We start from the raw sequence: 26,063 nt of genomic DNA, 5'->3' as shown, positions 1-26,063 counted from the left end.
GGGTGTTAAAGAGGAAGGTTAAGCGGCGTGGGCTGTAGAAATGGGCGATTAAAATGAAGTGCTCAGGGAAGGCCTTACAGAGATATCAAGGACCTGAAAGGGGGTGGGGTGGGGGGGCATGTGCTACGTGAACATTTGGATGAAAGTCATTCCGGTAGGGAGCACAGCAAGTGCCAAGGCCCTGATGTGGCGGGGGGGGGGGGGGGGGGGGGGGGGGGTCACACAGGATACAGTAGTGAGCCAAGCTAGACCAGGTGCCTGTGCTCACAGAGCTATCCTGCTGACGAGGAAGGCCAGCCCGGGGAGGTTCTGACCCCTGCCTATGGGTGACTTGGGGAGGAGCGCAGGGGCATCAGGGAGCACTGCCAAATGAACTGGTGTCTGTCTCAGACCCAGAGGAGAGGCAGTGGTAGCCAAGTGAGATGGGCAGGGCTGCGAAGGCCCCTGGAGTGAGAGGGTGAAGCTGATAGGCCAGGCCTGAGCACCAGTCAAGTCAGAGAGTGAGGGGAGAACCAGGGGCATCTTGTGGGCCCCAACAAGGCCTTGGCTTTGTCCTAAAGGTACTACCAGAGGGTGAGGAGAAGAGGAACAAACCACCCTTTCTCTTTACTAGGTGAAGGCCTCAGAGAAAATTGTCCAGGCCAAAGCTGCCTCGGGTCCTGTCAAGGGGACCCCTGGGAAAGGGGCCACTCCAGCTCCCCCTGGGAAGGCAGGGCCTTCGGCTGCCCAGGCCAAGACAGAGAAGCCAAAGGAGGACTCAGATAGCAGTGAGGAGGACTCCGACAGCGAGGAGGAGCCACCAGCTGCCAAGACGCCACTTCAGGTGAGGCCTGGGGAGGGAGAGTGCATGCAGCCCGGGCCCCTCCCCAGAAGGCCTTCTGAGACCTGTTCTGCCCCCCTGCACGAGCCCTGGACATGCTCAAAGCTCTGCCCCTTCTCACCCGTGGTACGTGTGGCATCTTTTGCCCTGTCTTTTGTGTCTCCTCATGTCCACCTTCTGGGCTCCCTTCCCTGATTCCATTTATCTCCTTCCAGGTGAAGCCTTCAGGGAAGACACCCCAGGTCAAAGCTGCCTCAGCTTCTGCCAAGGAGTCCCCTAGGAAAGGGGTCCCTCCAGTGCCCCCCGGCAAGGTAGGGCCTGCAGCCGGCCAGGCTAAGAAGGGGGCGGGGGAGGAAGACCCGGACAGTAGCACCGAGGAGTCTGACAGCGAGGAGGAGGCACCAACAGCTGTACCCCCAACCAGGAGCCCTGCTCAGAGGACCCATCTGTTGGCTTGTCCTCCCCCTCCGCACCTGGGCCCCATGCCCTGCATTTGCCTCCCTCACCTCCTGTCTCCCCTCCCAAACAGTCCCCTGTGGGCCCCTGCCCTGATCCTGTATTTTGTTATTCCCAGGCAAAGCCCTCAGGGCAAAACTCCCAGGTCAGAACTGCCTCGGGTCCTGTCAAGGGGCCCCCTCAGAAGGCAGGGCCTGCAGCCACCCCAGTAGGAAAACAGGAGGAGGACTCAGAGAGCAGCAGCGAGGAGGAATCAGACAGCGAGGGGGCAGCGCCAGCCCAGGTGAGGCTCCTGTCTAGAAGGCTCTTCTCCTCCTCGGTGTTGGTAGCACTCTCCCACGCGCACACCTATACACACCTGCACTCTGCTGGCCCTCTCGGTTTCTTATGTCTCTGCACACAGCCATGCTCCTCCCCTGATCCCGTGTGTCTCGCTGCAGGCAAAGTCTTCTGGGAAAATCCCCCAGGTCAGAGCTGCCTCGGGTCCTGCCAAGGGGCCCCCTCAGAAGGCAGGGCCTGCAGCCACCCAGGCCAAGGCCAAGATGTCCAAGGATGACTCAGAGAGTAGTGAGGAGGAGTCAGAGAGTGAAGAGGAGGCGCCTGCAGCCATGGCTCCAGTCCAGGTGGGGCCCAGGAGGGGCCGCTGTGCAGCCCTACCTGAACCACCCGCACCACTCAGCTCCCCAGAGAGCAAAGGGGAAGGACGGCAGCAGGGTCCCACCCGAAAACAGAGGGGGAGGGGGGTGTTCTGCATTCAGGCTCCTTCTCTAGTTTCTGACTTCTGCTTCCTCTCAGGCAAAATCAACTGTGAAAACACCCCAGACGAAGGCCTCCCCAAAGAAGGGCACCCCCATTACCCCTATACCTGCCAAAGCTCCCCCAGTGCGAGTGGGCACACCAGCTCCTTGGAAGGCGAGAGCAGAAGCTTCTCCAGCCTGTGCCTCGTCTCCAGCTATGGCGAGGGGTGCCCAGAAGCCAGAGGCCTCTTCAAGCAGCGAGGAGTCTGAGAGTGAGGAGGAGACTGCTCCCGCCCCAGCAGCAGGACAGGTGAGGCCAAGTGTATTCAGCTGACTCAGGGCCAGAGCTCATGTGGCCACTTGGGCACCTGTGACACATATCTCTTCCCTGTCATTCCAGGCAAAGCCTGTGGGGAAAGGTGTCACCGTGAAGGCTGCCTCCACACCCACCAAGAGGCCCTCAGGCCAAGGGACTGCCCTAGCACCCCCTGGGAAGGCAGGGCCTGCAACAGCCCCAGTGAAAACTGAGGTGCAGGAAGACTCCTCAGAGAGCAGCGAGGAGGAATCGGGCAGTGAGGAGGCTGAGGAGGCGGCTGCGGCTCCTGCTCAGGTGAGGCTGAGGAGGAGCCAGCCCATCCCACCCACACCAGAGCCCCAGGGCAGGGTGGAGGAGGGGCTTTTGTTGGCGGCCTTCACCCAGCCTCCTTGCCCACTTTTCATTCTGTTTCCTCTGCCTGTCAGAGGGTCTCCCCCTGGCCTTTTGAGCTTCCATTGAGATCCCTTATGCCTTCCACAAGCTCTGTTGGGCACCCCATCTGTCAGGTGCTGTTGAGTCTCCCTCTGGGAGCCCCAGCCTAGGTGGAGGCGTGGGCGTGTGCACAGGTTCCTCCAGCAGGGTGAGCCAAAGCTGAGAGTAGAGAGCCTGCACCTGGGCCAGCAGCATGGTAGGTGATAGCATCTAAGGATTTCCAGCGAGGAAGACCTCCTAGAGGAGGTGGCATTGGGAACTGTGGGCTGAAAGAGCTGGCCAGGTGAAATGGAGTGTTCCAGTCAAAGAAACTAGCCTATGTGAAGTCCCAGAGGGTGGGAGCATGCTTGGCCTGAGTAAACTGCCCCAAGCGGAGCATTTTGGTAGGATCACTGGGGCAGGTGGTGTGGCAGGGGCAGATAGCCAGGGGTTGGAGCCAGGATGCCTGGGTTCAAATTTCTGCTCCATCCAGTGATGAAATCCAAGACCTTTGTTTACTCTTCTGTAAATTGGGAATCAGCCTTCACAGGATTGAGAATTTAACGAGATCTCACCTATCACACACAGCAAGTTCACTCATCTGCCACCCTGAGGGTGGGCCGGGCTGATAGGGAACAGAATCAGGAGTCCCCTCCCAGCCTGGAAGAGTTAAGTTGGGAAGAGTGAAGATGGCTAACACCCTGTGTAATGGCTAACACTCACCATTTTATTTGTAATTGTCACACCCCCCAACCCCCGGCCATAACCACTCAAGAGATTAGTCATTTTTTCCCCCTATACCAGAGCATACATTTTCTATGGATTTTTTTTTCTTTTTTTTTTTTTTTTTTTTTTTGAATTTTTTTTCTTGTCCTCTTCTCACTGTTGCCTTGTGGGACCCAGGTTCCTGTAATTCCTAAGTGCCTCATGAGGTTTTGACCTGTGTGAGCCTTGCTGGTGTCCCAGCCCAACAGCTCCTATCACATCTGCAAGCTACAGACACATTCCAGACCAGTGCCTGAAAAGTTTAATTGTACTCATTGCTTAAGTATTTGTCTTCCCATCTGAGCCTCCCACCAGTACCATTAGACGGGGGTTCATTTGCTTTGATTTCTGGAGGAGGAGATTAGAGTTTAGAAGAGTTGTTTGCTGACCTGCTTCAGCCCAGCCAGCCAGTGAGGGTCCAAGCTGGGCCTGGGCCCCAGTGTGCCTGCCTCAAAAGCCTTTGACTTTCACATATCCTTCTACTATATCTTGGCCCAGACTTTTCCGACCACAGACATGATTGTGCTCTGGGGCCATTCTCTCCCCACTTCTCCCTCCCCCCTTCTCCCTCCTTCTCTCTCCCCTTCCTTCTCTCTCCCCTTCCTTCTCTCTCCCCTTCCTTCTCTCTCCCCCTCCTTCTCTCTCCCTCCCTCTCCCTCCCTCCAATAAAGCAGCTAATCCCTCTCTAGGGCTCAGATTTATAGCCTGATGCCCTGTCAGAAGATGGTGCCTTGCCTAGCTTCAGAAAGCCTGAATTGCCTCTACTGAGCCAGGCAGGTCTGATAGGAGTCTTGTCTGGAGGATAAGAATAATTAAGTCTCTGTTGTGGACTTCCCGTGAGGATGAAATGAGAATACTTGTATGGCCTCGCTCTCAAAATGCTGTCTGTTCACACTCAGTGGGTCCTACACTGTTCAGTATTGCTGGGGTCAAGTGAGTCAGATGGCCTCTGGTCTGCTCAGATCCCCCAGCCAGCTCAAAGGAAACCTTCCATGAGAGAGCTGAGGTTCAAAACAAATTAACAAAGACTGGAGTGCTTCTGGAAAACCAGATGTGCCAGAGTCTGAGGAAGGAGGTGATTCCTGATTGAAATGCCATAGGAAGAGAGCCCTGGTGTCAGAAGGGTGGGGCAGATGGTCAGTCAGCATGTGGTGAATGGCGGAATAAGCGCTAGGGCGCCTTTGGAGCCTGACCTTGTGTTCTATGTTGATCTTAACAACTTGGTTACATTTGCTTATCTGTTTTCCCGACTTTTGTAGATTCCTTAAGATTTTCTATATTCAAACCATGTTTTGTATGGTTTTATTTTTCCTCTTCAATCTAGATGGCATTTCTTTTTCTTGCCTTGCTGCACTGGCAATACTCTCTAGTACAATGTAGAATAGCAATGGTGAAAGTAGACACCTTTGCATTGTTTCTAATTTAGGGTATAACATTCATTCTTTCACTATTTAGTATGGTTTTAGCTCTAAGTTTTTCAAAGATGCCCTTTATCAGAATGAGGAAGTTTGGTTTTTTTTAAGATTTTATTTTTAAGTAAGCTCTATACCCAACGTGGTGGGGGAGGGTGGCGTTTGAACTCACAACCCCAAGATCAAGAGTCATATGCTCCACTGACTGAGAGGGCCAGCCAGGTGCCCCAAGGAAGTTCTTTCCTGTTCTTAGTTTGTTGAGTTTTTATTATGAATTGGAGTTGAATTTTTGTCAAATGTTTTTTTCTATTGAAGTGATCTTACTGTTTTTTTTCCTGTTCTATTAATGCAATATACTGCGTTTAGTTGATTTTTTTTTTTTTTTAAGGTATTAAGTCAACCTTTTGTTCTTACAGTAAATCCCACTTGGTCATGATGTATACGCCTTTTTCTTTGCTGGATTTGGTTTGCTAATCATTTAAGGATTTTTGTGTCTTTATATCAGGAATATTAGTCTGTAGCTTTTATGTGATGCCTTGATCTGGCTTTGGTATCAGGATGATTCTGGCCTCATGAAATAGGTTGGGTAGTATTCTCTTTTGTTTTCTGAGGGTTTATGTTGGATTGGTGTTATTTCTTCCTTAATAGAATTCACCAATAAAGCCATCTGGGCCTGGAATTTTTTGAATGTGGAAGATTTTTAATGACTAGGTCAATTTTGAAAATTATTATTGGCCTAATCGAGGTTTTTTTGCTTCTTGAGTCAGTTATATGTGTTTTACCTTCTGGTAATTTTGTGCACACTTAATAATTTGTGCCTTTTGGGGTGTCTGGGTAGTGTAGTCGGTTGAGCGTCTGACTCTTGGTTTTGGCTCAGGTCATGATCTCAGGATTGTGGGATCAAGCCCCACGTTGGGCTCTGCACTCTACATGGAGTCTGCTTGAGTGAGATTCTCTTTCTCCTTCTCCCTCTCCGCCCTTCCTGCTTGTAATGTTCTTGCTCTGTCTAAAATAAGTAAATCTTTTGTGCTTTTTCTAGACACTTGTGTTTTCATCTCAGTTGTCTAGTTTATTGGCATATATTCATAATATTCTCTTGTAATCTTTTTTAATTTTCATAGGATCTATAGTGATGTCCTGCTTTCTTTCTAACTTTTGGTAATTTGTGTCTTCTATTTCTTGGTCAGCCTAGCTGAAGACAGCAATTCTGTTGTTCTTCTCAAAGAAATAACTTTTAGTTCCATTGATATTTCTCTGTCATTTTCTGGGTTTTATTTCATTAATTTCCACTCTGAATTTTATTATTCTTTGGGTTTGAATTGGTCTTCTCTTTCTAGCTTCTTAAGATGGAATGTTAAATTATTTATTGTAGCTCTTTTTTTTTTTAATTTAAGAGTTGAAAGCAATGAATTTCCCTGTAAGGGCTGCATTAACTTCATCTTGTGAATTTTGAAATGTTGGGGTATTTATTCTTATTCTTTGAACATGAGTTATTGAGAAGTGGGTTAGTTTCCAAATACCTGGGACAGCAGATTTCTTTTTGTGATTGATTTTTTTTTTTTTCTTTAAGACTTTATTTGAGAGTGAGAACATGAGCGGGGGGCTGAGGGGGGTGTTGCAGAGGGTGAGCGAGGAGCCCAGGAGATCATGACCTGAGCCGAAGGCAGTTACTTAGCTAAGCCACCAAGGTGCCCCCTTGTGATTGATTTCCAGTTTAATCCCTCTGCACTAGAGAACATATTTTGTATGATTTCAGTCCTTTTAAATTTATTGAGACTTGTGAGGTCAGCTTAGTGCTGGTATCTTTTGTGTTTTCTTTTTAATCTTTTTTTTTAAGATTTTATTATTCATGAGGGAGAGAGAGAGAGGCAGAGACATAGGCAGAGAAGCAGGCTCCACACAGGGAGCCCAATATGGGACTTGATCCTGGGACTCTAGGACCACGCCCTGGGCCAAAGGCAGATGCTTAACCGCTGAGCCATCCAGGGATCCCTTTTGTGTTTTCTTAAGTGAATGTAAAAGACATTGCTCCCCACTGGATGGCTTTTCTGTGCTGAGCACATTGGCTTAGCCAGACACAGTCTATGCTTTAGAGGGCTTGCTTTCTTAAAGTCCCAATTCTTAGTTTCACTTGGTCTTGTGTGGATGAGGAAAGCTGAGCTATGGGACAAATCAGTGATCAGATGACCTCTCTGAACGAGTCAGGGGCCTAGAGACACCACCAGATTCCTCATTTTGCTTTTCATTAGCAGAGTTTGATTTCACACACCTGTCAGCGATCTCCCATCAAAGATTTTAATTCTTTGTTGCTCTCCTGTCTCTCGGTCTGTGTTTGCTTAGATGCCCTGAGGGGGGTTTCGGAGGATCCCTTGGCTATCAGTTAAGATTAGGTTAAACTGAAGAAAACCTCAAATAGCCATGATTTTCTCTATTCTGGCATCCTGAGTACCTGGCTCCTGCTTCATAGACCAAAATGACTGCTAGAGCTCCAGCTGTTACCTCAGCATTTCTTCTATCTAGGAGGAAGAAGACCCATGTTTTCTACACATATAAGAAAGTCAAATGGTGGGGCACCTGGGTGGCTCAGTGGTTGAACATCTGCCTTCAGCTCAGGTTGTGATCCTGGCTCCTAGGATGGAGTCCTGCATTAAGCTCCCTGCATGGAGCCTGCTTCTCCCTCTGCCCCCCCTCCCCCATGAATAAATAAATCTTAAAAAAAAAAAAAAAGTCAAATTGTATACTTCGATTTTGCTAGCCAGAAGTTAAACTAGCCACCTAGCTGAAAGGGAGCCTGGAAAACACTTCTGCTGTGGGTAGACTCGTGCTTAGCCAACACAAGAAAAGTGCTCACAGTAACAAGTTTAGGCGAGTGCTTGTTATGCACCAGGAACTGTGTTAAACACTGTGACTCTCCCATTTAATCCTTATGATAATCCTGTGGGTGGGCCTTGTGGTTAGCCCCATTTTACAGAGGAGGAAACTGAAGCCCAAGGAGATCAGTGATTTGCCCAGATGCACACAGCTATTAAATGGAGGAGCAAGAATCCAAACTCAGGCATTTGACTCCAGAATCAGTGTCCTTGGCTAACTACTCTGCTGCATCTTACCCTCTCCCTTCTGCAATTCCTATTTCTCCTTCTAGGTGAAGACCGCAGTGAAAACCCCTCAGAGCAAGGCCAACCAAGCTCCCACCAGAGCAACTTCAGCCAAAGGGGCAGCATCAGCTCCAGGAAAAGTTGTCAGTGCAGCTGTTCAAATCAAGCAGGAGTCCCCGGCCAAGGCAAGTGGAACCAGAAGCCCAGGAGAGGCTGGAGGTGGGGTGGAGAGAAGGACCAAGCAGTTGGCTAAGCCCAGACAGGCCCCCCGCACAGGTGGGAGGGACTTCTGCACACTCACACCATGGGAGGGCTTAACCTAAATGGAGCTGTGCTACCTACTTCCTTCCCTAACGCCACTACCTCTTATTCAGGTAAAGCCACCAGCAAGAACCTCCCAGAGCAATGCTGTCTCAGTGAGGGGCCAGGGCGCTGTGCCAGCTGTGGGGAAGGCAGTGGCCACAGCAGCCCAGGCCCAGCCAGGGCCAGTCAAGAACCCAGAGGAGGACTCGGAGAGCAGTGAGGAGGAGTCCGACAGTGATGGGGAGGCCCCCACTCCGGTGAGGCCCGGGGAGAGTGGAGAGCAGCTCTTGCTGTCCCTCCCTCCCCTAATTCTATTTCTCTGGCTCTAGGTGAAGCCCTCAGGGAAGACCCCCCAGGTCGGAACTGCCTCAGCCCCCAGCAAGGGGCTGTCCAGGAAAGGGGCCACAGCAGCCCCTCCCAGGAAGACAGGAGCCGTGGCCACCCAGGCTGGGAAGCCGGAGGAGGACTCTGAGAGCAGCAGTGAGGAGGAGTCTGACAGCGAGGAGGAGGCGCCGGCCCAGGTGAGGCCTGATGAGGAAGCTGCTACCATACGAGGCCTCTGAGCTGATACAACCCACTCCTCCCTCAGGACTGGTGCAGGGCCAGGTGAGGAAAGAAGACCAGTTTAAAGCTGTGGCTCCCGGGTCCTTAATCAGCTGCTGTCCTCCGTGTCTCCTTAGGTAAAACCTGGTATAAAGCCTCCCCAAACCAAGGCTTCCCTGCTGAAAGGTGTCTCAGGCACTCCTGCATCTGCCGAGGCCTCCACAACACGAGTGGACAACTCAGCCCCACAGAAGGCTAGACCAGCACCTCCTGCCAAGGTAAAAGAGGCCAGAAATCCCAGGATGTCACTAGGAATCTCAGGTTCCAGGGGGTCCTGGGGGGCTAGAAGAAGTCCCCTCCCTCACCTGGGCCTGGGACCGCAGGTAGGCATGTGTGTCTCCCCAGGTGGAGCTCCACTGGTGTGAAACCTCAGGAGTGAGAAGGAAGGAATGAGGAACTGGCTTTTATCTGGATGATTTTCCCTCTGTCCGTGTGCAGAAAGCAGCAGGAACGGCTGTGTCCTGCAGGAATTCAGGGAGACCAACTCTAGGATTCAGAGGGCTCATGCGTGTGCTGGAAGTGATTTACACAGGCCTGGTAGTCAACATTTAGCCTGGGTGTCAGGAGAAGCTGAAGAGGGTGGTGGCTGCTAAAGCAAACTGGAGAGCTCTGGTCCATCTAGGAAGATGGTCCCTGTCAGCTCCAGCACCCAGATGTGCCCCCTGTGTGGCCACATCTTCCTTTCCTGTGCCAGGCTGAGCTCCATCCCCTCTTAGATTTGTTTTCTTCACGAGTAAAACAGTGCTCCTAGCTCTGACCTCTGCCTTCAATGCATCAGACCAGACCAAGTACAAGCGCTGTGTCTCTCTGGTAGAGATAAAGGGATGAAAGATGCTGGCCCTGGCCTCGTGGGCAAGACGAAGTAGCTGGCTTATTGGAGAATATTCTGGCCGTGCTCTTTGCTGGAGCTGGGAGAACAGGTCTCTTAGAGGCCAGAAGAGGCGCTTGAGCGGAGCCTGAAGAGCAGGGGTTCGCTAGACAAAAAAGTGGAGCTAGGCACTCCGGGGCAGGGGATGACCAAGGGGAGGGAACGTGAAGTCAGGTGGGTTCCACAAAGGCCAGCCATCCTTTGGGCCTCAGTTACTTCTAGTTGCTTGTTACCGGTCACAGTTACAGAGGCCTACACATCAGACTAAGACACAGGGGTCCCAGCCTTGTTCAGACAGTATTTTGGGGTTTCTTCTATGTCTTAAGGATGCCCTGATCCAAGAATCCACTTATCTGCAGGAGAAAACCTAATTCCCAAGGCTTAAAGGGCATTGGTTACCTCATAATGCACAAAGCTTTGGGGTAAAGGTGGTTCCTTGGGTGCGACATCATGGGTGACCCAGATTTCTTCCATCTTTTGCTCATTGTCCTGGCAGGGCTGCAGCACCTCCACAAGAGCTAGGAAGTCCCTCAGCTGACCTCCCTTCCCCCTTCCCCTCCTCATTCAGATCTAAGGCATGTGCTTCCCCCCCCCCCCCCCCCCAACACACACAAAAAAGCCGCTCACTGATAAGGGGCTTGTAGTTCTGTGATTGGCTGGGAGAAAGGGCCACCTCCCCCAGGGCCTGGTGCGGGGGTGCTGCTTATCAGAGTCCAGGTTCTGTTAATGAGGAAGACATGGGGGCGCGGCTGTTGCGGTGTGCTGCAGTGTGCGTTGTAGCTGACCCGTTTAAAAAGTAGGAAATGACATAAATCAAGATCTAGCAGCTCTTGAGAAATTAGACTCGGGCAGCCTGCGTGGCTCAGCCGCTGTAGTGTCTGGACTCTGCCCCCGCCCCGGGCTCCCCTGAGCTGGTCACTACCAGTGCCTACCTCTCCATACTCTCCTCTTCTGGCCCCCTGATTCAGCTCTTGCCCAGCCAGCCCCCCTCATTTATTCCTGGCCTGGTAGGAGGGGTGGCAGCCTTGGGACACTTCCAGGTGGGTCTGGCTTTTACCTGGGGGTGCCACAGCCGATGTGAGCGTGCTGGCACCACTGCCTGCCCTCTGCAACCTAGTCCCAGGCTGCTGTCTCCTCTCATTCAGAGGCCTGACCAACAGCACTCCAGCCCTCAGGTTTGAGTGGCGGCTGGTGGCTGACTCCTACGTCCCTTTCAAGTTCAGAGCCAACTCTGGAGGGAGCATTAGCAAAATGGAAGCCTGTGTTTCCAAGTGGCCGTGGCACATGCCTGCGACTATCCTCCTGTGCGTGTAGTAAGGGGCTGTGCTGCTTTCCGTGGACAGCCGATATACGTGAGGGTCCTTGCTCACTGGCCACAGTTTCCCCACCCTAGTCCCTCAGGTGTGTTCCCCCTCAGCTAATGGTTCCTCTCCCCTACCCATGTGCTTGTCCCCTCAGAAAGAGGGGAGCTCCAAAACTGCGAAAAGCAAGGCCCAGGCCCCAGCACCTCCGGAGAAGAACGCAGAGGGGTCCTCCGAGAGCAGCGACGACGAGCTGCCAGCCACCCAGGTATGCCCTTCCTTCTCTTTGGGACACTGCAGCTCAGAGTAGGGTAGCAGGGCCTGGGGAGGGGGCTGGGGAGGTGGAGGGCGAGGGCAGATCTTTGCCATTTTAACAGCACTTTACGGTTTCCTGGTTGGTTCATTCATCCTCGCAGTAACCCCAGGAGGTAGGCAGCAGAGCATCATTGAGCATCCAGGCTTCAGAGCCAAACCATGTAGGCTCAGTGCTGGCTCTCCCAGCCACCAGTTCTGTGACCCTGGGCACACCCCAACCATTCTGAGGCCTGGATATTTGCACTGTAAGCAGGCAGGGTAACTGTCCTCCCTCCCGCATCCGGGCACCGTGTGCTGCCTGACGAGGAGCACCTGTCACTGCAAGAGGGCACGTGCTGTGGCCCATTTGATGCATCAAAAATCAAAGCCCAGGGAGTTGAAGTCAATTCCCCAAATTGTCATGACTCAGAACAAACCAGGTAGATGCTGGCCCCTGGCTCCTTGTGCCTCCCCTTCCTGTCTGGGGCTGGGAGGCTTCTTTGCGGAGCTTGGCAGAAGCCAGTGGGCACGACCGGGCCCTCGCCTCAGCGCCCGTGGCGCATATTCACATGCTCTGCTGCACCCGCCGTCCTCCCCGGACTGTTCCCCCTGAGGTTGGGACCAAGGCCACCTTGTCTCCCCAGCTTGCTAAGTCAGGCCTCTGGGTGAGGCCCACCTGTCCAGCAGATGGCAGTGCCCTTTGTCCTGTAGCCCCAGGTGCCTGGACATACTGCCAGTCCCATAAGTGGGGTCTCCGTAACCATCTCCCTCAGATTCCACACCACGTGCTGACCTGCCCACCAGGGAGGTCAGGTGCTTGCCACCCTGTGACAGGCTGGGGTGCTCACACCAGGTTATAAAAATCCTAATGAACAGCTCCATCTAACGCTGTCAGCCACTCTGTGCCAAACCCCGTACCTCCTTATTCTATTAAGTACCCACAACATCTCTCTGAGGGTAGGTCCTTCTCTTATCCCCATCTTAAGGAGGAGGCTCGGAGAAGTTGAGTGAACTAATTGCCCAGCATCACCTGTCCAGGAGCAAGCGGGCAGATCTGACATTTGAACGCAGGCCGTCCGCGCTGTGCCTGCTATCTGCACTGTCCCCTCTCCTAGGAGAGAGGAAGGCCAGCTGGGCCCTGCCCTCTGGCTGGCCGGGCACCCTTAGGAGGCCGCCGCCTCCTCTGAGCAGGATCGGGACAGCTGGGAGGGAGGGGGCTGCCTCGCCCTGCTTTGCGGGGGCGGACTAACACAATTAAAATGAACATCATGCTTAAGCTGAACCGTTTAATTGGTACGTTAGTCCTGAAGATTCTGGAGTCCCTATTAAAAAAGAAGCAGGAGAAAAGTTGGCGTTCTGTGCCTTTCCCTAGGAGGATTCAGGGAAGACGGCACAGCCTAAGGAAACTGCAGCCCCTCCTCACTGCTGGGGAATGTTTAGCTCCTTAATCCCCAGCTCACTAATTATGATTATTATCACTATTATGCATTTGTCAAGTACTTCTCTATTGACAAGTTTCACTCTGTTATTATTAGCCTATCAGTGGAGAAAACGGATGGATGCCAGGGTGGTAGGCAGAGTCTCGGGCTGGGAGGTGGAGGCGATTGTGGCTCCATTCCCAGGCTCCCTCACTGTGCCTCAGTCTCCCCAGCTACAAAGGATGGGCCCCAGCCTCTTTCTCTGAGATATACTTCAGGGGGTGGTGTTCTGTGGCTCAGCCCTGTTGTGCTGGCATTATGAACCCCAGAACAGGGTCTGTGCTGGGGTAGGTACCATATTAGTGTGTTAAGTTGAAGCCCTAGCATGGTTGTTTCTGGTAGGAGCTCCTGTCTGGTGCCTGGAAAGCTGACTTCCAGCCCAGCTCTGGCACAGTTTGCTGGTCACCCTGGGTGTGGCCACTTGCCCTCTCTTGAGCCTCAGCCTTCTCAACCTGTGGAGTGACATTCCCTGGGGGCCAGTGAACCACAAGGCTCCAGGCCCACCCCTGGGCAGTGGGGTTTCCTGGCCCCTTAGGGTGGGGCTGGCCCAGGACCTATGAAGCGGCCCTGAGGCAGTTCTGTGAGGGGCTCTCGGATGCCTCCTTGGCTCTGTCCCTTGCCCCCAGAGTTAGCCACCTGGGCTGGTCAGCTCCTCACTCCCAGCCAGCCCCAGACTGGAATGAGGGCAGAGTTGATGAGCCGAGCTGTGACAAGCTCCCCGCTCCCCCCGGGGTTGGTGGTTCAGCAGGAGGGGAGCCCCTGCACCCCCTGTGGGCCCTGGCTGCCTGGTGCCTGCTGGGAGGTCCGGCCAAGCGTTCAGGCTGCAGCAGCTCCCCGTAAGCCTTGGTCACCCCTGCATGTGCTGTGCTTTGCAGTTTTCAAAAAAAGCGCAGCAGAGCCCCTCCGGTGAGCGAGCCCGGGTTGAGATTACTAACGGCCCCTCAACAGGTGGGAAACTGGGGCCAAGGAAGCCCAGGGGCTGGCCCGCAGAGGTGGGATCAGAGGCGGGTTTCCCCGTCTCCCTGGGTCGCACGGCCCACTTTTGCATGATGCCCTGCCCCTGTACCCCTGTCGTGTCCCTGCCCCCGGACGCCAGGCCTCCCGCGCCGCCCCCAGCCCGGAGGCCGTGTGGGCAGGTGGAACGGGGGGAGGAGGCTTTTGCTGCTGAGCTGCTTTTAACATCCCAGACGTTATTGTTTGCCGCGGTGGGTTCGGTGCCTCTCCTCGTCCCCGACAATCTGTTCCTCTGTCTTCTCACATATATATAGATCCCCCCCCTCCCTCAACTGTAAGCCTTCTCCCACTTTCCATCCTTCTCTCTTTCATCATGTGGGAAGGCAGGCTCTGGAAGCGGCAGATCAGAGCAGCCGCGGGGGAGGCCGTTTGGCAAGGGTGGGAAGGGCCGCAGCCCAGCAGAGCTTCCCCCCTCAGGCGGGCACCTCTCTGCTTTACTTTTCATGCTAGCTCTCCCACTGCCCCCTGGGCCCCGTAGGTGGGCAGGCTGGTGTGATGGGCGAGACCGGGTCCCAGAGGTTGGCCTAGGGCAGCTTCCTGCCACTGCCCTGTGTATCCCCCCCGCCCCCAGGCCGGAGAAGGGGGGATCTCCAACAAAGTCTGACCTTTGAGGACAGGAGATGTAGCCTCATCCAGCTCCCTGGCTCCATGTGTGCAAGGCGCCCTTGCGTGCAGCAGGCATCTATCCACCTGAGCTGTGACCCCGGCCTGGTCCGCAGGATCCCAGGGAGCGGCCGCTTTCTCTCTCTTTTCGTGCCTCACTGGAAGATGTAAAGCCTGCCCAAAGATAGAACAGCATGAAGAACCCCCACGTGCTTCCCCAGCCTCAGCGGGTCTGCACTCGTGACCAGGCTTACTTTGTGCAAGCCCTCCCCTCCTTCCCCAGCAACCCTGGGGTACTCTTTTAAAGGACAGCCACCGCACAGCATCACCCCCTAAGAAACTGGCCTGCACAGTCAGTGTCCCCATTTCCCAGATTGTCTCGTGAATGATGGTCTTTACATCTGGTGTGTTTAGATAAGAGTTCACACGGGGCCACACTCTCATTGGGTTCCTTAAGTCTTCACCTTGGTTTTTTTCCTGTGCACTTTGTTTTGCTGAAGACACTGGGTCAGTATAGCTGAGTGGTTGCACCTTAGGCCACAGCTCAGGAGGCCACATCAGCATCTCTTGGGCAGGAGCAGCTCAGTTACACACAGTCCCCAGCTGAATCGTGTGTAATGGTTGGGCAGCTGAGGGCTGTGCTGCTTAGAGCACCCTGCTCGGCCAGCGTCTGTCCCTGAAGTTAGCCAGAGGCAAGAAGGCTGCACTGGTTCTTCTGGCCCTGGCTTCACTTCAGTGAAACTGTGCGACCCTGGGCAGCTCTTCTGGATGTCTAATTTCCTCCCCCAACCCATCCAGGGGAGCTAGTACTGCTGACCTCAGGGGCCACTGTGAGCTATTGTGTGGGTCTTAGGAGGTGCCTGGACTAGGGGTGCACAGGGTGCCATGGGCAGCCCGAGTGACCTCTGCCTGCCCTGGGTCCCCTGGACCCCTTGCCTTATAAAGTCCCTCCCCAGCTTCCCCTTTGCCTGGCCAAGCCTTTAATCACTGGGGGGGTATGTTTTGTTTTTGTTTTTCAAGGTGATTAAACCCCCTCTGATTTTTGTCGACCCTAATCGTAGTCCAGCTGGCCCAGCTGCTACCGCCACACAAGCTCCAGCTGCAGACACCCCGAGGAAGGCCCAGGCCTCGGAGAGCACAGCCAGGAGCTCCTCCTCCGAGAGTGAGGATGAGGATGTGATCCCCGCTACGCAGTGCTCCGTTCCTGGTGAGCACAGGCCCACTAGGCTGGGCTGACTCTTGTGCCGCAACTGCCAGGCTCCCCTGGGAGGGCTCGCCAGCACACACACATGTGCACGCTCAAGCCCCATTGAGGCTGCTGGCTGAGTTACCCGGCACGTTGTTGGCCAGGAAGGGCTTGGGGCCAGGTCTCTGCAGCCTACATTGGTTCATGCCGATGAGGAACTACCTCTGACCTCTGTTTCCGGAGGAGTATTTGCCAGGACTTTCTCTGCCAGCTCCAAGGGGTGGAACCACACCAGTGGCTAGGAGCTGCAGATAGTAGGTTTCTACGTAATCTAAGGAAGAGCTTTGTAACAACTAACCGCCTGCCTGAACGAGGAAGGGTGCTCTGAGGTGGTGGTGAGCCTCCCAGTCCTGTTGGCATGTAAAGTGAGTCAGGGTAGTCTAACCAGACGTTGTAGGCAAGGATTCCATCTGTCAGTGGGAGACAGAGCTACATCTGGGATTTCTTTGACCTCTGAGCATCTGTGATACTCCCAGTGCCATCAGGAAAATGGCTAATGTTGTCCTGATGCTGTGAGGATAATAATACCTGATTTTGGTAGGCTCATTTAATACAGAATAACACCAGAGGAAAATGTCAGTATAATCCACTGTCTGGAATAATGACTGACATTTTAGAACTGTCAACTTTACAAAAACTGGAGCTATATCTGTTTTTGTCGAGGTCCTACTGGGCACATATGCCCCTGATTTTTCCTTGATGTACTGTGATGCTACATATTTACTGTGTGACTCTTGCTGGCTACAGAGCAGTCCTCAGGGTGGGCTTAGTGTGGTTTATGCCAGCGGTGCTTTGCTGGAGGGAGTTAAGGGCTTCATGGTTTGGGGGGTTATCACTGACAGCACTACATTGAACACCCGTCACTGAGTCTTTGCAAATGATCGTGATATTCTTAGGAAGACTTCTGAGAGCACAGAAGGTCCCGTTTGGTAGCAGTGCTCCCCATCATTGCTCAAAGCGCTGGCCTGGCCAGCTGAGAGGCAACATTGTCTAGGCCTGAAGTGTGGGGAGGGGCCAGGAGAAATTCTGGGGTCACTGCCATAGCAGTCCTGTGATCTCCCCTGAGCTGGTGACACAGAGATAGTGACAGCTCCTGCCTGCGAGGCTCAGGGAGGTGGGGGGAGGCAGGCTTTTGCTGCAAATACCGTGAGCATTGGGCCACGTCCCCATAAGGGCTGGTAAGTGGGGATTGCTACTTGGGTGCCCTGACTTGTACCCCATCCCACTCCATTTCAGCCGGTAGAACCAACGTGACCCCACTCACGGCCCACCCAAGGCCGGCTGTCAGAGCCAGCACTGTTGGGGCCAGCGGCGGTGAGGCATCCGGTCGGGTGTCAGAAGGCAAGAAGCAGGAGGCACCCATCACTCAGGTACCTGGCAGGCAGGGGAGGGCTGTGCAGGCCACCTGGGGGCAAGGTACCTCCCTGCCCCCTCCGCGCCACCCCCCAAAAGTAGCCTCCCCTTGTGGCCAGCCCTTCCCTGGCTTGGTTGCAGGCCTGAAGCGGCTCCCGGGTACCTCTGAGGTGTGAAGAAGAGCAGTCTGGGAGCATGGCCCCCAGGCAGAACCAGGGCAGCTCCGCGTGTCCCTTGGCAGCCGTTCCAGTGTGGTTGTGCTTTTGGTCTTTTTCTCTCTTGGTTCGGAAATGCCATGAACAAACCTTGCCCTTTCTCAGTGTGGATACTGGCTTTCACTGTTTTCAATGCTTTTCTGCTAGGCCTTTGCCTAAGTCTGCAGCCTGAGCAGGATAGGGTTAGAGGCTCACCATGTGAATGGCGGAACTGAGTGCTGCTCCTCAACAAGACTGTTGAGGCCCGTCTAGGGTCAAGCAGGGCCAGAACCCAGGTCTCCTCACTCCTGGTACACAGCTCCTGGGCCACGTGGGTTAGTTTTCCTGTCCCATTGTGTCCCGTTCCCCACCACCACCAAAGAGGGCAGGATGGAATGGGGCACCTCTGTCCCAGAGGGGCTCATCATGAGGTGCAGCCCAGGAGAAGCTGCCTGGGAGCACGGGTGCCATGGGTAGCTGTGCTGTGGTCACTGCACCCAGCAGCCTGCATCCATTCGGCCATTCAGCCAGCAGATGGTGCTGAGCATCTGCCCGCACCAGGCACTGGCGATGCAGAAAGAAGACAGGGAAGTCCCTTCCCTTGTGGGCCATGAAACAAGGAAGCCAAAAAATACCTGAGTATTTTGGGTGGGTGCTTTGAAAGAAACTGAGTATAAACTAGAGAATGATGGGGTGAGCTGTTTTAGGAAGGATGGGCAGGAATGGCCTCCCCAAGGAGGTGACATCAAGGCTAGAGGAGTCCTCCAGGCAGGAGAGCACAGGTGTTGGGACCCTCTAGGGAAGTGCTGGGAGGGCCTGGGGGGTTTGCAGGGAGCCCCGCCCCGCTCTTCCCATTCTCACTCCCTGACTGGTGGCAGATGTGGGAAGCCAGGCGGCATCAGGGGGACCTTTGAGGAAGTTTTTGCAGCCACCAGGCCAGAGACTTTTCCCCAGTGCAAGCTCAGATTGAGTTGAGGGGCCTCGGGTGGGACCCAAGCTGCTTCCCTCCGCTAGGCTAGAAGCTGTCTTTGGATCCTCTGAGAACATCATGATCACTTAGAACCTGAAGCCTGGCCCCATTTTCTGCCCACATGTGGCAGTATCCCTGTGACTGTCCGTCCGTCCCCCACTCTCAGCCCCATGGCTCCTTGTGCAGATACATACAGGCCCCTCCTACCCCAGCCAGGATCTGACCAGGGCATGGCACAGATGGCATCCTGAGAACCTGAGAGTCTCAGGGCTGCCTGTGGCTGTCCACAGGTGACAAAGAGGAACCCTGCTCACCTCCCGCTGACCCAGGCTGCCCTGAAGGTCCTTGCTCAGAAAGCCAGTGAGGCCCAGCCTCCTGCTGCCAGGACCCCGTCTTCAAGTGGGGTGAGCTGGGGAGCTGGGTGGTGGTGAGGCCAGGCCCCACCCTGGAGGGGGACAGCGATCAAAGATGACAGAAAATAGAAGGGAGGGCCCAGGCAGGGCTCAAGTCCCAGCACCAGCACTGACCTGCCCTGTGAGTGTAGCATGCACACGTGTCTCTTCCCCATCTCCCCCCTGCTGCCCATCTGAGCATTTGTGGGAAGGCTACGAAGTGAGGCCTGGGTGCGAAGAGCTAAGCGGCATTTGGTCCTGAGGTGACTAGGGTGCTCAGTTGCACCAAGTCTTAGTTCCCTTCATTTATTCTTCTACCCTTTTTTTTTTTTTTTTTTTTTTTTTAACCAAACTAGGTTGACCATGCTCTGGGCACACTCCCTGTAATGAGTCCTCAGATCACCCCTGTGCAGGCCAAGATGACCAACAAGCTCAAAAAGGCTGAGGTCCCTGCAGTCGAGCGAGCCACAGCCACTCCTGTGGGACACCCCAAAGCCAAGGCCTCTGAGACCTCCAACGACAGCGAGGACAGCAGCGGCAGCTCTTCAGGGAGTGAGGAGGATGCTGACGGGCCCCAGAAGGCCCACAGGCGGGGTGAGGGTCCCAGCAGGAGAAGGCTGGGTGGGCCCGGAGCAGGGGAGTGGCGGCCGGGCGGAGCCCTAAGCTTGGGCCTCCACTGTGTATCTCCTTGTTCTGCAGCATCTCCACTGTGTATCTTCCTTGTCTGCCTCATCATCCCGTGCTGGGCCTCAGTTTCCCTCCCCCTCCATGAGGAGGTTGGTCTACATGATACCAAATACCTTCCAGCTCTGCAGTGTGGCCACTGCTGACTTTTTGATATCAGGCTCCCATTCCCAGGGTCATCCCCCCACCCCACAGAAAAGCAGGGCCACCTAAGTAGGGCCTCAGGAATTAGGAGGAAAGGTTTTAGCATTCACGTGTCTTGCTTAGAGGGCTGCAAACAGCCATTGACCTTGGAGGGAGTCATGAGAGCAGGTACAGCCTTGGGCAGGAGGGTGAGGGATAAGCAGAAGGCTCAGGCCATCATCCCGGGGCCTCCCAACAGCTGACCTGTGCTCCCCCAGTAGGTCCAGCCCCCTCTGCGACGGAGACCTTGGTGGAGGAGACCACAGCAGAGTCTAGCGAGGATGAGGTCGTGGCACCCTCTCAGGTAACTGCGAGGGAGGGGACTGGCACCTACCTCGGGGCCTTGGGGTGGGGGTTCAAGGCCACCCCCAGGGCCGCGTGTTAGCATAAAGCCACCAGCAGTGGACTCCTGGAGTCTGTAGCAAAGACTTGCCTTGACTTTAGAGGAGTCCCAGAAAAAAGGATATTTTGTAATAGATGGGATTTCTTTAAGGTTATCCTCTGTACAAGGCAAGCGCTGGTGATTTTCCGTTCGCGTTAGTAGTGAGAAATTGTCTTCTTAACTGTGCCCAACGAAAATCTGTATTAATTAAAATGGTGCAGGAGGTACCTACAGAGGGCTCAAGTGCTCGCCGCCTGGCCCGATCTCTGGGGCTCTGGGGATGGCTTCCTCACGGCAGGCCCTGCACTGGAGGGGAAGGGGGGCTGGGCAGGATTCCAACCTCGTTCACACTGGCTTTCTTCAGTCTCTCCTCTCAGGTTATGTGACCCCTGGGCCAACTCTGGCCAACTCCCAGGCTTCAAAGGCCACTCCTAGGCCAGACCTCAACCCGTCGGCTTCCTCTACTTCCATCAGCAAAGATGCCCCAGATGGCAAGCAGGAAGTGGAGCCCCAACACGTAGCAGGCACTGTATCCCCTAAAACAAGTGAGTTAAGGGCCATAGGAAAGACACAGTGGGACACGAGGGACAAGGCACTGGGCCCCTTCTTTCCCTCCCACCAGTATGGTCTTGTCTGTCGCAAGGGCCTCTCCAAGCACTGCCCGGGGCCCCTTGCACAGGTGTCTGGCTCTTACAACCTGGGATGGCCTGGAGGTCGGGTTATCCAGTTCTGTGGGACACTGGTGCACCTGATAGGCTGATCCCTGCCTTAAAGCGGCCTTGGCTCTCTCTAGATGTCCCCGCTGACTTTCCTTCCTAACAGACAGACTGCTGGTATGGGCTGTAGGAACTCGGACAAAAGGCAGGAGCCATTTGTGGAGAAGTCTCTAGCACATGGCAAAGACCCCCAGGTGATGGCCTGGCTTGTCATAAAGCCTCAGGACCCTGGCCACTCTAGGCCTCTGTGCCCTAACCACACAGTTCAGGGGAGATCCATCCAGTCCGTGTCCAGGCGTGGCACACACAGAAAGCAGTCACCTGGTGTCTGGGGAGCAGACCAGAGTACTGAGGTCACCCAGCCTGGGGCATCCGCCGGCCCTGACTTTGCCAGTGCTGAGGGACAGGAATCTCCGACCAGCATGCCTGGGACAGCTCTGGGCAGTCCCCAGCTTTGGTGTTCGAGGGTGTTTGTCAACAGGAAACAGAAGTGGGCTGCAGGGAAGGAGGTTGTAGCACACAGGCTGTGCCCTCCTCAGCTTCCCTCTCCAATCAGCACCCCCAGCCCTTGGCCAAGAAGCACCAAAGGACTGAACTGGGCCTCCGTCTGTCCTGGGACCCCCTCTACTCAGCCTGCCATGTGTGCCTCCCCGAGCTCCCCACAGTCCTGGAGCCAGAGCTGCTGGAGATCCCACCTGGGCCCCACCCTCTGCAGGCACAGTCCCCGAGCCCGGGACATGGAGCAGGGCAGCAGCTGGGCGTCCTTCAGAGCCCAGCATGGAGGCACTCTTGTGTCTGTGGAGACCTACTGAGTCACCTGGGAAGTTAGGGGCGGCATTGGGGCACTGCCGATGTCAACCCACCACCACCGTCGTTGACTTTAGCTGCAGCTCCCGGTGCTGGGTCAGCAGAGCTCGTTTTCCTCCCCAGCATTCTTTGTGAGAGGCGGGTGCGACAGGGAGACATTTTCGAGGGGGCTGTGGAAGGTTTTTTTCACACGTGTAGTCAGCACACAATTATCAAAGGAGAGCAGAGGCGTGGAAAATTCTAAACAAAGGCTGCACCAGAAGTCACTCTGGCAGGCAGCAATCCTGCTGAGTCAGCCACCACGTGTGTCTGCGCCATGCCCGTCGCCCCTTGGCTGCCTTGTCCCCTGACCAGCTTCTGTCATGAGTCTCTGACTTAGAGGCCTCACCGTTCATCTAAGTCCTTATTTTACAAACAAGGAGACTGAGGCTGTGGGAGGAGCGCGGTCCCACAGCAAGTGGTGGTCGGCAAACCTAGAAGTCTCTTGCTTCCCAGCTCTGGACTTCTGGCTGGACAATACCATCTCCTGTCTGACCTTTCATTTTGTTGATAGATTTTATGCCCCTTCTTTAACATTCTAGAGTCCTTTTCCATGTCCAACCTGACTTAAATTTTTAGTGCAAGGAGACAAAAGAGTGAAGTTAAAGAAAAAAGCTCAGTTAGAAACTGCTGGAAAGGTGTGGGCCAGGAGACCCGGATAGGGCAGAGTGACCACTGGCCCGCCCTTTCCCCGTCTGTACCATGGTCAGAGGAGGTTGACTGGGTCCCTAGACCCCCTTGGTTCTTAGTCAGTGAGCCTGTTTCCCGACTCCCTGGTCCGTGACCCCACGTCCTCTCTCCACAGGCAGGAGAGAGGCTGATGCCACGCCTCAGAAGCCCCGGAAGCCCAAGAAGGAGGCCGGGAGCCCCCAAGCCTCCACGCTGGCCCTGCAGAGCGACATCAGCCGACGCCTCCTGAGTGAGCCCTGGCCCCTGAATGAGGCCCAGGTCCAGGCCTCGGTGGTGAAGGTCTTGACAGAGCTGCTGGAGCAGGAACGGAAGAAGGCCGCCGATGCCGCCAAGGAGAGCAACAGGAAGGGCCGGGTGGGCCGCAAGCGGAAGCTGTCGGGGGACCAGACAGCAGCCAGAGTCCCCAAGAGCAAGAAAAAGAAGCAGCTCGTGGCCGGGGGAGGTGGGGAGGGTGCTGCTGGCTCACCAGAAAAGGCCCTCAGGACTCCCAAAGGGAAAGCCAAGAGAGATGGAGCAAGCAGTGACATCAAGGAGAAGAAGGAGAAAGAGTCTCCTGGCTCTCTAGAGGCCAAGGAGAAGCCGGAAGGGGAGCCGGGGACACTGAAGGTTGAAGGTGGAGACCAAGGCAACCCAAAGATCAAGAAGGAGAAAAAGAAATCAGATAAGAGTAAGTGGCGGGCTGCAGACTGGAGCAGACTTCCAGGCCCTTGCTGAGGTCAGCATGTGATGGGGGGGCGGGGAGGGGCAGGTTCAGCAGGCACGGAAGGGACAGGCTGAGAACTGCTGGGGTGGGATGATAGTGGCAGAGCCAGAGCTGGATCCCAGAGTCCCCAGCAGGTGGGCTGAGCTGCCAGGGAGATGCAGGCTGCCACAGGGTGCGGGGCGTGGCCTGCTCCCAGGTCCTCACTCACAGTGGGTGGCCAGTCAGCACGTGCACTTCAGCTTCCTGCTTCTGTGACCCAGGCACCTAGATGGCAGGTTCCCCTTGGGGCTCTCAGGCCAGGGCAGGTAGTCACGGAGGTCTGTGGGCTTGTATTTTGATGGGTCCCCAGAGTGTGGGGGGGAGGGGGAGAGCAGGGGACCTGGCATTGGGAGGAGTGGTTTGAGGATCCCTTGAGACCAGCCTTGTGTCCCTTGACATTACATTGACCACACACACCCACAAGCATCTGTTTACTTAGGGGGGTTATTTTTTTTTCTTAGAAAAAAAAGACAAGGAAAAAAAGGAAAAGAAGAAGAAGGCAAAAAAGGCCTCAACCAAAGACCCTGACTCACTATTCCAGAAGAAAAAGAAGAAAAAGGTAGCGTGAGTTCCTGAGGGGTCTTCAGCCAGAAGAAAGACCCACACCCGGTCCCCAGGGTGGATGTGATCAGCTCCATCCTGTGCGTGTCAGGGTACCCATGGGGCGGGCCAGACCCAGTCCCTGCCCCTTTCCATTCTCAGGTGCCAGGGGTTGGGGGGCCCGTGAATCGTGACACAGTGGAGAAGCTGGGTGGAAGGCAGGTGCCACTCTGAGGAGGGACATGGTCTGTGTGTGTAGAAGCCATGCAAGTGACCCCGTCTGTCTGTGAGGTAGAAGGATGTTCTTGGGCTGGGTGAAGACAGGAGGGGCAGGGGCAGGGAGGCCAGCCGGGTCAGCAGAGGTGAGAGGAAACAGTCCCTGGGTTGTATGTATCCCAGCTGGCCGGGTATCCTCTCTGCAGAAACGTAATCCTCGGCTTTTTTTTTCTTTTTTTCTTTTTTCTTTTTTCTTTTTTTTTTAAGATTTTATTTCCTTGAGAGGGAGAGAGAGCATGCAAGAGAGAGAGCACAAGCCAGGGGTAGGGCAGAGGAAGAGCTAGAAGTAGACTCCCTGCTGAGTGGGGAACCCAACGTGGGGCTCGAATCCAGGACCCCAGGATCATGACCTGAGCCCAAGGCAGAGGCTTATACCTATTGAGCCACCCAGGCACCCCCACTCCCCTCTGCTTTATGGGTTCTAAAGGCTGATCGCCAGAATAGGGGAGCCTCCACACCTTACATGGGTGCAGTTCTCACTGTGCCAGCAGGTCTTCAGCTGTGTTCAGAGCTGGGCATCTGTTGGCTTCAGAGTCCTGGGCTCCTTCCTGGGCAAGTGGGGCCCCATCCCTGCCCTTGGAGGTCCCTGTATACCCACTATCTGTTGGGGGGGAGCCATGCGTCCTCAGGAGAAAACCATTGCAACTGCTCCTGGGAGGAAGGGGTGGGCAGCATGGCGGGGAGGCGGAGATGCTTCAGGTTCAAGAGCCTCTCGTACTTCTCTCCTCACAGAAGAAGACAGCAGAGCAAACTGTCTGAGGGGCACAAGGCGACAGGTATGCTTCCTGGCCTGGAGATCCGTAGTGAAGGTGGGAGGGTAACTAGCATCCGGCAGGGTCCCCGGGGCCAGGCAGGGAAGGCGCAGGGGCTCAGAAAAGTAGTTCCATCCCTGAAGGTCAGTGGGGCTGGTGAGCTGATGCCAGAAATCAGAGCTGCAGAGTCCGAAGGCTCCAGAATGGCGATGGCAGTGACCTACACAGTGCTCGCTGGGTGTGGGCACTCGGCTGGTTCCTCTTTGTAGAGGAGGAGAGTCTCGAGGTCAAGCACTGCTCAGTGGCTCCCCACCATCGTCCACTTTGTCTTCCTTGTGACTCTCTAACTGGAGGGCATTCCTCATGGGGAGGAAGGTGGTTTCCTTGGGGTAAGCCATTCTGATGGAGCTGGGCTTTCTGGGTGTGGATGAAGGGGCTGACTGGACCCCCGCAGCCTCCTGGGAATGGGGGAGACCCAGAGCCCGCCTGGCCGGAGCATGAAGCGCTCGGCCCGGTTCCTGGGACATGGTCCAGACTAACGTGCCCGCCGCTGTTGATGGTCCTCCCTGCACCAGAGACACCAGATTTTGATTTGATTTTCTTCTCTTGGGAGAAAAGGGTCAGGAAATCTTACATCTGGATGTGTTTCCTTCACCCAGGGATTTCTTAGCCAAGTGGTGACCAGCCCCATGCCTCTGCCCTGTGCCCACCGTGGGCTGGAACTGAATCTTTAGCTTCCCCCGTCCCCAGAAGAGGCCAGCCAGCCACAGTGTCCACGCTGGCCAAGCTAGTGAGCCCTGCAGAGGCTGGTCCGAGGAGGAGGAGAAGCTTCCAGCTCCAATGACTGGCACTCACTGACTCCGCGTCTGACTTCTGTCCTGACACAGAATGCTTCATAGAGATGTGTACAGTATATATATATTTTTTTAAGAGACCTGCCCCTCCCCCTTCAAACTGACACTCCCAGAGGCCTCGGGACCTTCCATCCTTTGACCTGCAGACCCAGCAAGGCCCGGCCTGCAGCTCCTCCCATGTCCCTGGTCTCTGGTCTCTGGCTGATGCTGAGGCTTTGTCCTCTCTGTTTTTCACATTTTGTTTGTGGTTTTTTGTAACAACTCGGAAAATAAAAGGCTTGAAGGAAAGGTGAGTTCCCAGCGCATCCGGGACAAGTGTGTTACACTTATTCTTGGAAGGGAGAGTCTGGCTGGCCCTTGGAGGTGAACAAACCGTCGCTCCGGGTTTGTTCTCAACTACACATCGGGGCTCTGGGACGCTGTGGTGAGTGGAACAGACAGGTTGCCAGAGAGCGAGACTCTGCAAAGTGCCCCAGGTGCCGAATCTGTGTGGGGAAGGCTACCTGGAGGAAATGGCATCTCAGCTCTGGAGGACCTCATGTATCGTCATGGTCGGTTTGTTAGAGAAGGCCAGGCGGATATCCAGAGGCAAGAAATGGAAAAGGGGGGTGGGTTTCTTTTTTTTTTTTTTTTTTTAAAGATTTTATTTATTTATTCATGAGAATACACAGAGAGGCAGAGACACAGGCAGAGGGAGAAGCAGGCTCCATGCAGAGAGCCCGACGTGGGACTCGATCCCAGGTCTCTAGGGTCACACCCTGGGCTGA

The 26,063-nt window shown here is 54.8% G+C and overlaps 1 protein-coding gene across 8 annotated transcripts in view; it reads left to right on the top strand.

Moving 5' to 3' along the window:
• The window catches only part of TCOF1 (treacle ribosome biogenesis factor 1), a 39,428-nt gene extending 13,844 nt beyond the window's left edge, over window positions 1-25,584 (top strand). For 5 of the 8 annotated variants that reach the window (XM_025434320.3, XM_049109236.1, XM_049109237.1 and 2 more), the window contains 21 exons: window positions 614-823; window positions 1,036-1,131; window positions 1,395-1,559; window positions 1,717-1,899; window positions 2,072-2,323; window positions 2,414-2,623; window positions 8,060-8,197; window positions 8,387-8,572; window positions 8,645-8,836; window positions 8,996-9,136; window positions 11,245-11,355; window positions 15,497-15,683; window positions 16,959-17,092; window positions 18,530-18,643; window positions 18,988-19,225; window positions 19,717-19,802; window positions 20,245-20,425; window positions 22,248-22,799; window positions 23,336-23,433; window positions 24,423-24,466; window positions 25,102-25,584. In XM_025434320.3, coding sequence (XP_025290105.1) covers window positions 614-823; window positions 1,036-1,131; window positions 1,395-1,559; window positions 1,717-1,899; window positions 2,072-2,323; window positions 2,414-2,623; window positions 8,060-8,197; window positions 8,387-8,572; window positions 8,645-8,836; window positions 8,996-9,136; window positions 11,245-11,355; window positions 15,497-15,683; window positions 16,959-17,092; window positions 18,530-18,643; window positions 18,988-19,225; window positions 19,717-19,802; window positions 20,245-20,425; window positions 22,248-22,799; window positions 23,336-23,433; window positions 24,423-24,449 — 3,501 coding nt within the window. In that variant the 3' untranslated portion in view covers window positions 24,450-24,466; window positions 25,102-25,584. Of the gene's footprint in view, window positions 1-613; window positions 824-1,035; window positions 1,132-1,394; window positions 1,560-1,716; window positions 1,900-2,071; window positions 2,324-2,413; window positions 2,624-8,059; window positions 8,198-8,386; window positions 8,573-8,644; window positions 8,837-8,995; window positions 9,137-11,244; window positions 11,356-15,496; window positions 15,684-16,958; window positions 17,093-18,529; window positions 18,644-18,987; window positions 19,226-19,330; window positions 19,408-19,716; window positions 19,803-20,244; window positions 20,426-22,247; window positions 22,800-23,335; window positions 23,434-24,422; window positions 24,467-25,101 lie in introns of those variants that run through there. The other 3 variants (XM_049109234.1, XM_049109235.1, XM_049109240.1) reach the window with 3 other exon arrangements.
• Window positions 25,585-26,063: the final 479 nt, after the last annotated feature.

The sequence above is a fragment of the Canis lupus genome, chromosome 4 (assembly GCF_003254725.2).
Source record: "Canis lupus dingo isolate Sandy chromosome 4, ASM325472v2, whole genome shotgun sequence".
NCBI classification, from domain to species: domain Eukaryota; kingdom Metazoa; phylum Chordata; class Mammalia; order Carnivora; family Canidae; genus Canis; species Canis lupus.
Note: the sequence above shows the minus strand (reverse complement) of the source record. Positions and strands in the feature narration are given on the sequence as shown.